The 9,436-nt window shown below is 31.8% G+C and overlaps 1 protein-coding gene across 7 annotated transcripts in view; it reads right to left on the minus strand.

The window, feature by feature from the left end:
* LOC122633009 (serine/threonine-protein kinase tousled-like 2) overlaps positions 1–9,436 on the minus strand; it is a 56,445-nt gene that overhangs the window by 37,839 nt on the left and 9,170 nt on the right. For 6 of the 7 annotated variants that reach the window (XM_043820420.1, XM_043820423.1, XM_043820422.1 and 3 more), the window contains one exon: positions 2,310–2,395. The exons of the other annotated variant lie outside the window; for it this stretch is intronic. In XM_043820420.1, coding sequence (XP_043676355.1) covers positions 2,310–2,395 — 86 coding nt within the window. The remainder of the gene's footprint in view (positions 1–2,309; positions 2,396–9,436) is intronic. 7 annotated transcript variants of the gene reach the window in all.

A 9,436-nucleotide genomic window follows, 5' to 3' on the forward strand; every position in this document is an offset into this window, starting at 1 on the left:
GAGAGAGAGAGAGAGAGAGAGAGAGATCGTACTCGTAGTACAATGTTGTATCACATTTAATGGCCGATGTTAACGAGTTGATTCGTATGCATGTATCTTATTTTAACACCTCGCTATAATATCATCGAAACGTGCGAAAATAATTGAAGAAGAACTTACTAGATTTCTCTAGTACAAAATTTAATAAATGACTCTGACCAATTTCTAAAGAAAAACAAAAATAAAGATTTAAATTCTATTTTCCCGCCCTTTTGTCGATTCTTTTCTTTTTTTTTTTTCTTTCTTTTCTATTTTCTTTTGTTTAATTGTTGACTTACCGATAGAAGATCACGCGGGAAATTTCGAAATGCGTATTACGACGAACAAAATCGTCGCCGAGAAAAAGTTAACTACGATTGCTTTGCTTTAGAAAATACACTTTCATTCGAGACATCACGAGAGATATGACGACGCTTGAAAAAAGAAAAAAGAGAGAGAGAGAGAGAGAGAGAGAGAGAAAAAAGAGAAAAACAAAAAAATTCCAGTTACATACAGATCGCGCCATCTCTTGTTTAGACACGATAACGTACAAAAATGTTACAATTTTAAAGATATATTTACGATCGGTCACGCGCTAACTCATTCGTAATGTTTTCTATCAAGCGTTTGTTAACTACATAATATAGTTTCCTTATCGTATAACTTGATCGGTTTTATTTATTCCAACTTCGTTTCTTCTTTTTCTTTTTTTATTTTTACGACAGAATTTGAAACAAATACGACAAAATAAAAAAGTTACTAAAAACATTATACCTGTATCGAAAATTATTTGACCATAACCACCGACACGTTAGATATACGAATTTTATCTATTTTACTTAATTTTTTTGTTTGTTTTTTTTTTTTTTATTTAAAAAATATAAAAAATTAAATTGTGTTTTATATAAACAATTACTTAATACACAGATATGCATTCGTATATCGATTATATAAAGAAAATTGAAATTCAAAGAAATGATATTAAAAGAGATAAGATGAACGATAGAATGAAAAGTTAGAATTTGCGCATGCGTACTGTGTGCTCTCTTATGATGTTATCCCTACCAATCGACATTGTTATTTCGTCTTTTCTCCCTTCTGCTTTCAACGGCTTTCACAATGACATTCGCGTTAAGTTCGCGTAATATGACATCAATGATCGTTAAACGTGTCACTAACATACTAACTTCCGTTATACACGATGAGAATACATGAATAAAATTGATACAATACATTTCCGTAGAATTTTTTATGATTTAAACTAAATGCGTCATTACAATTTACATTTACCTAAGTTGCTTTTTTTCCTCTTTAAGGTCAGTACTATTACAATAAAAAAAAAAAAAAAAAAAAGAAAAGAAAAGAAAAAGAAAGAAAGAAAAAATAGAAAGAAAAGTATTTCCTAACCTAACAAATTTTAATCGAAGTAATTTCGTTCTTCTGGAAAATTAGTGGAAAAAGGGGGGAGAGGGAGAGGGAGAGAGAGAGAGAGAGAGAGAGAGAGAGAGAAGAAGAAGAAGGAAGGGAAAAAAATCAAGAAAGAAATAGAATCGATAGGAATCTTTCAGAGAAACTCAATATACTCGACGTATCCATGCCACTCGGCCAAGCTCGCATTTTCATTTTCTTCGGGACATTACGCAAAAATAGCCTGGAATACTTTGAAAGGGAGAATCCCTACTTTTTTGTTCTTTTCTAGGTCAACTATGAATATATAAGTATGTATGTATAAGTATATATATATATATATAGGTTACAAGTATATATATATATATATATATATTGTATATGTATATATAACAGTGGAATAAAAAGAAAAAAATCTCTTAGAGACTAATCATGGAAAAGCAAGGAGAAAAAGAAGAAGAAGAAGTAGAAAAAAAAAAAGAAAATGTCTATCATTTGTTTGGGCCAATAATATTTGAAATTCGCGCCGAACGACCGCCATTTTGGTTTTATTCCAATGTCCGAGAAAAATAAGGAAATCGTCTTTAAATTCAATTCCCCTCTCCGCCATATCCTATCTCGTTCTACGTATATCTTTTATACAATTCTTTGTAAGGATTTAAGGATCTACGCTTTCATTCCTACGTTTCTCTATTGTCCTGTCTATTTGACGAACGATACATATGTATGTACATCATCGAGCTTACTACTACCTCTTTACTATTATTACTATTACTACTACTACTATTAGTATTACTATATTATTTCCTAACGCTAAACAAAGGGAACGGACGAATCGAACGCGTTTAGAAGAGAGGAAGGACCAAGATAAAATGGTAGCTCACCCTCGCTCCGAGAAAGCGGGCCTCCAATAACTCCTGCTTCCTTGGGTCCAGGGTGGCCTGAAAGTGCTCCATCTTGACGCCAGCGCCTGCAACAACAGGTTACGGAACGAATTATACTTCGTTTCTTTCTTCTTTTTTTTTCTTTGAGATACTAGGGTGGTCCAAGATGGGGAGGATGGCAGCTGTCTAACTCGAAGCGAATGTTTCTCAAAGAGAGAGTGAACAAATACGAAGAAGAAAGAATTTCGAAAGGGATAATGATTGATAGAACCTTACAAAACTATCTCGAATGCTAAAAAATTGTAATACAAGTATGACTTGAAACCTCAGTTACATTCTTTTTTCTTTCTTTCTTTCTTTTTTTTTTTTTTTTAATTTATCTATAGACAAATTATCTAAAGGGGAGGAATGATCGTTCGTATTTAACGATGATTAAGTGAAATAGTTACATCGACGACGAAAGTACGCCATCGGAATTACGTAACTCGTTAAAAGAAATATATTACGTAGGAAAGAAGTGTATGTATGTATATATGAGCATGGCTGAAATCGCCATTTTCAATAAGACTTCGGAATAGTATTCTTGTGTTCTTATAATTAATAGAGGACAAAAAGGAAAGAAGAAAAGAAGATCCCGAATTATTTCATGTTTTTATCATCAATATATCCGACGAATTAAAATAGCATTTGTAAGATCGATTCGTATATTTCTGAACAAGGACAAACACTTATTAAGATATCTCGTTCCATAATAAACTACGTCGTGGGTAGTAAACAGTTCGATCATTATTATAATTAACTACTCTTCGATATATTACCCCTACCATTCATCATCTATTTCAATCATATATATATATATATAATAAGTGCAAGTTGTATAAATAAATTACATATTTCTTTTTATTAAAAAAAAAAAAAAAAAAAAAAAATATTTATTCAAATGAATATGTTATATCACCATAGTCGAATGATTTCAAATATAGCTTCATTAAATATTCTTTTCGAAATCAAACGGAGAATTGTAAATATTGTCGACAACAATAAAAATGATAAATCAATAGAAATTATTAAACACGCAAGCTAAGATATATGTATGTTAGTTTATACGATTGACAATGTCAATGATATTCCAGTAACGAAATTTATATAGATTAAATTTGAGGTTAGTTCGATCGTAAATATTCATAATGGATTCTTCGATTACGTTCGTTTATCTTCGTAATGACCACATTTTCCAGAAACTCGTGCGTATCGTATCGATAGAACGCGGCACGCGTATTCTATCAAGAAAAGATCTGGTCTAATTGTTACTACTTTCTACTTTCTAGTCAAGTTTCAGATTATATAAGATAGTAAATTATCTCTTGCATTAAAAAACATTTACATACATACATACATATATATATATATATATATATATATATTTCTTATTTCATGAAAGACCTTCGATCGAATTGACGTAGTTATCCTTCGACAAAGTTGTTTATTATCGATATACTACATACTATGAAGATTATTATCTTGTGTTTATTAATCCATACACACACACGCGCGCATATACGCATAAAATACAACGCACAAATACAAAAAAAAAAAAAAAATAAGAAAATAGGTATAATAAACGAAAAGGATTTTAAGGTTAAAAGAATAATAATGAGAGTCACTGGTGCTTTCGGATCACCTTGCCCGAGACACGAGAAAAAGAGAATGAGGAACCACGTACCCGCGTGAATGGATCGGGCTGCAACGAAGCAGTGGTTCTCAACTTAAAAGAAAAACGAACGACAAAATTGAGCGTAATTCTTATTCCACGGAGGAAATTATCTTCGAAATAATTGTTTAAGAAATCGTTTAATAAATTACTTAAATGATTACGATACGTGGGTGCGTCACAATACTTTTTCATTCCTTTTCTCGATTGTTATTTCAAATGAAACTTATTTCTTTTAAATAATCTCTAGTAAGTTGTGGTACAAGAAATTCAAGCAATCTACTAACACTATTTTTTTTTTTTTTTAAATTCTTTTTTAAACTTGTTTCGCACGACAAATGATAAGCTTATACATACAAAAAATGGTATGCTACTTCCTAACCTTGGTTGAAGTTATTTTGACGACAATTGTAGGTTTGACGTACTCATCAGACAGTGCACATCATAAAAAGGAAAAATATTTGACGTTAAAATTCGATAAATTTGTAATAATGAAAGAAAATGTAATTTGTAACGATGAACTATGTAATTTAAATGAACCATTTAAAATATAATCTTCGGACGATCAAATAACGTCGGAGAAGTTCACGAATAAATATTAGATTCGATGATCGTTGATCGAAAATTCGTTGCTATTTCATTTACCATATATCAAAATTCGATGTCCCTTAATGTAACGACACAACATATACAAAATTCAACGGGTGAAATCCATGTAAATATCATTCCCAGTGGAAACTAGCGATTTAAGCATGCATATATATATATATATATATATATATATATTACATACACATACATATATGTAAAGGAATGTATCGCAATCATTCACATTCAAATTTATCCTATTAAAGAGATCCAATTTCATCAAATTAGCCCCACGAGATCAAATAGCAACATTCGAACAATGCCTGTCAATCGCGATTGCTTTATTAATTTTACTCATGACGTCATTATCAAAACGAAAACGATCGATTTGATATATCCTTTTTTCTTTCTTTTCCATTCTTTAAGTTTGTTAATTGGTAAAGATTATTATCTTGTTGGTAAAGATTATTAATTATAATTGGTAAAGATTATTAACGTATATTATTATATTTGTTAATGGTAAAGATTATTATTATCGACAAGTGGTTTCGCTTCGAATGCTCCTAGTGTAGTGACAAAATGAAACTCTACAACTTGGCAAAGCTTTATAATCTATGTAAAACATTGAAAATAATGTCGGTGAATGCAATAAAACGGCACGGTTGCCAACGTGAGAAAATAAAATGCAAAATAAGCTTTTCTCACTTAGTAATTTCTATATTCCTTCCTAACGATGGAGTCTTATCGCACGATTCAAATAGACTATTTCAACGAAATAAGTAGGAAGTAGGATTGTAGAGCGTGCCGCATCATCGATAACAATGGAATCCTCGTTAGTCGATTTATCGCACGAAGAAGCGATAACACCACCTCCACCCTCTACCCCCCTCATCCCGACCTCAACCTCCACCACCACCACCACCACCACTACCACCTTCACTATCAAAGTCATCGTCACGACGGACGTTCGAGTTCGAGAAAATGAATCTGCTTAATAGTTCTTCTAAATATGACGCCGAATAGATGGATAGAATGTAGAATAAATATCGAGAAGAGGCTGCTGCTGTTAGTATTATTATATTGGAACAAAAAATCTGGGTCAATGTAAGATGATTAAAAAAAAAAAAAAAAAATCTCCGATAAAAAAGAAGAAAGAAAGAAACTATACAATTTCTTTAGGCCAATCTAACAAAATCGTCACACATACCAAATTTGAATGTTTCTTTTTTTCTTTTTTCTAATTTAATATAATGCAAATGAATCAACGTGTATCATTCTTTTTGCTTTTTTTTTTCTTTTTTTTTTTTCTATATGTATCACGTATATTATTGTAAGATATATAAGTCAATAATTATGTGTCGATTATGTTTAAATTTTCTATAGAAATGTATATCGAAATATCGTGAGTGTATTTAGCGCACCCTGTGAATCGTGATATGGTACTAAGAGGATTAATAAGTAACAAGAGGAGACACGCGAGAATATATATATATATATATATATATATATATATATATATATGCACAAACATACATACACATATTCGAATATCGATTCCCATTGGTTCTCTTATTTGATTTAACGAACCAGTACCTACTGCTAGATTTCGCAACGCTTTCGTCTCCAATTAATTCGTTAAAAAAGATCTTTCGAAACAAAAAGAACATATATATGTGATTTTACGATTTAGTTCTCGAGGTCGACAACAAGCTTTACCACCAGTTGTTCTCGAATGCGAATCGTACGTTGAATACGCACTCGTATCGAATGCATATATGTTAAGAAGGATGGGCATGCATGCATTGCGTTCTATACGTTTTATATACACATACATAAACTTAAGAGACAAAGCCTTAGATATTATATATACAAGTACACATACGATCAAAAGTTTTGCGAGTAAATGCTGTTCTTTCAAGAATATTCATTCTTAAACTTTATCATTGAATATAAATAACGATAATAGTAATAATAATAATTATTATTAATAAATCATCATCATCATCATCATCATCATCATCATCATCATCATTATTATTATATAATATATTATATATTTATATTTATTATATATTATATAATAAATAGATAATAATTATTATATATATATATACTTATTACTAACAGCATTATCATTAATAACTGATTTATATATACGAAAGAAAAATGGTACAGTTTAAAAATGATTGAAAACTTCATACTTTTGGTTAATAACGCCACGCGCGTCCACATATCCAAATATGTAAGTACGAAACATCGAGTTACATTTTTTAAGTCGTTTCTTAGTACTATCGCATTGACGAGCGAGTATCGTAGAATGAGTCACGCTTGTCTCGTTCCCCGTTATTTTATTAATCGAGTCGACCGTACTCGAGTAGCTCGATCGCAAGTACAAGCAAGTTTTCTTTTTTTTTTTTTTTTGTAATTCGATCAATTACGGATACCACAATAAAAAGAAAAAAGAAAATGTACGCGAGTTAAATTCATTGTACAAGTTCGAGAAGAAACTAACCCTCGTCTCTAAACGTTGAAAGTTACAGAAGCGACATCTGAAGTAAAGTTGATATATACTTTGATAAAAAAAGAAAGATGGCGGAGGTAAAAAAAAAAAACATGGACGCACACAACAAACATACACTTATGTAGGATTTATAGCAAACGTGAGAACGAGAAATTGACAAGATAGAGAAATTTGGATGATGCAAATTAAGATATCTTATTAGATTATAATCTCGACTTGCAATTAATATAACGGAAAAGAAAGGAAAGGAAGAGAAAGGAAAGATAAATAGATAGATGGATGGATAGATGGATAGAAGAGACAGTTAATTAATGGTTGGTGCCGTTGGATTTACACGTTTAACGAGAGATCGACAGTTCTGTTTGAATCTAAAAATAATTTAATGATTACCCTTTCCTCTATCCCTACTTCTATCCCTGTCCTGTCCATTCGAGTTTCACACTACTTTCGCGTACGGTCTTGAATCATTCCACGCGTATGTAGCTATCTATTTAAGTATCACTTTGTCGCAGAAGGATCGTTTATACTCTCGAGGAAAACTAGCTAAAACTGAAGATGCAACGAAATATCACGATTTTACCTCTTTAGATCCATTTTCATACGTTTTTATGTAATACTTTCAAATTGAAATATTCGAAATCTTCGGACGAAGAATAAAATTCTCTATGTATATATATATATATATATATATATATATATATATATATATATATATATATACACGTATGTATTTATGTATATGTATGTATATATGTATATATGTATTTATGTATGTACACGTAAGATATCAACGATGACAACGTATCACATTCCTTCTTTAAAAAGCTACGTGAGAAAATCCACCAATAGGAAGAATAGGAGAGGAAGGAGAGGAGAAAGAGGAGGAGAAGGAGGAGGAGGAATACACAATGTAAAAGCAAGGCGCCGGAGCAAGAAATTTTACGCATGACTTGACGCCATCATTCGACAGCCTCCACCTCTTCGTCCTTTCTCCTTCGCAAATTCAACGAGACGATTTTCATTGATTCCAGAAGAAGAAAAAAGAAAAAGAAAATAAAATACATATCGAAATATTCGACGAGAAAAATAAAATAAAAAAATAAAAAAAAAAAAAAAGGAAAATGTCATTTAATATATTACGTACAAATGACGAATCTCTCGCATTCATCAATAATGGAAACCAAATGGAAAATGTTTACTTTCAAGCGATTCTGAAATAAAAATAGTTGATCGTTTAATCTTATTTTGTCTTGCTTCAAGTCCTTCCTTCTTCGTTCTTGTTGTTGTAATAACAATCATTGATTAACAGACGATAGAAAATTATTTGAAGATATCGAATATAAATATAATGTGAAATTAATCCGATCTGAAATATGTTAAGATACAAACGGTCGTTTACATCGTACAATAATTGTTATCACGATATATGTGTCTATGAGTATATAATAAATATACATTTTGTACGTATATGTATCGCGTGTATAAAACAAATATACATTGTGTGTGTGTGTGTGTGTGTGTGTGTGTGTGTGTGTGTGTGTGTTACGTTTATTTTTCATTACTTTTTTTCTCTTTGTCATACAAATTTACTTACGAATAAGAGAAAACAAAGTTCATTGGCGAGGACGTTTCACTTAGAAAGAATCGCATTTCTGGAGCATCCTAAAATAACAAGCTCTGTTTAAAACGTTTCAGTTGGTAAGATCGAGCAACATCCAAAGAGATTATTTCACCGAGTAGTACCGAAGTCGATCTATTCTCAGTGAGACGAGGAATGTCGCGAGCCGCGTGATTGCCGTTCGTTGGGTTCCGCAAAACATCGGTAACACAACCGACATTGCGCCGAGTCGGAGGAGGACACTGCCCTGAAAAGTGACGACCTCTATTTCTACGTCTATGTCGTTGCCATCGTAGTCGTCGTTGCCGTCGTAGTCGTCGTAGTCGTCGTCTTCGTTGGACATTGACGACGACACGACGACACGACGACGACAATGATAGTAAACCGGACGTATCGTTACAATCTTGTTCCCTTCGACTTTTTCTTGTATACGTACGTAAATAAATACACACACATATATATATATATACATATGTGTGTGTTGTGTATAATGACAAATTTCTTGCGTCATTGTTTGTAAGTACGAAGTAAACGAAACGTACAACGCAACAATGTATTACCTCGATCTACCGAGCATAAAAACTTCTTCGAAGGAATATTCTGATCGAAAGTTTTTGTTCTTTTGTGTATGTATATATGTGCGAGAGAGAGAGAGAGAGAGAGAGAGAGAGAGAGAGAGAGAGAGAGAG

This window comes from Vespula pensylvanica, chromosome 11 (genome assembly GCF_014466175.1).
Source record: "Vespula pensylvanica isolate Volc-1 chromosome 11, ASM1446617v1, whole genome shotgun sequence".
Classification (NCBI taxonomy): domain Eukaryota; kingdom Metazoa; phylum Arthropoda; class Insecta; order Hymenoptera; family Vespidae; genus Vespula; species Vespula pensylvanica.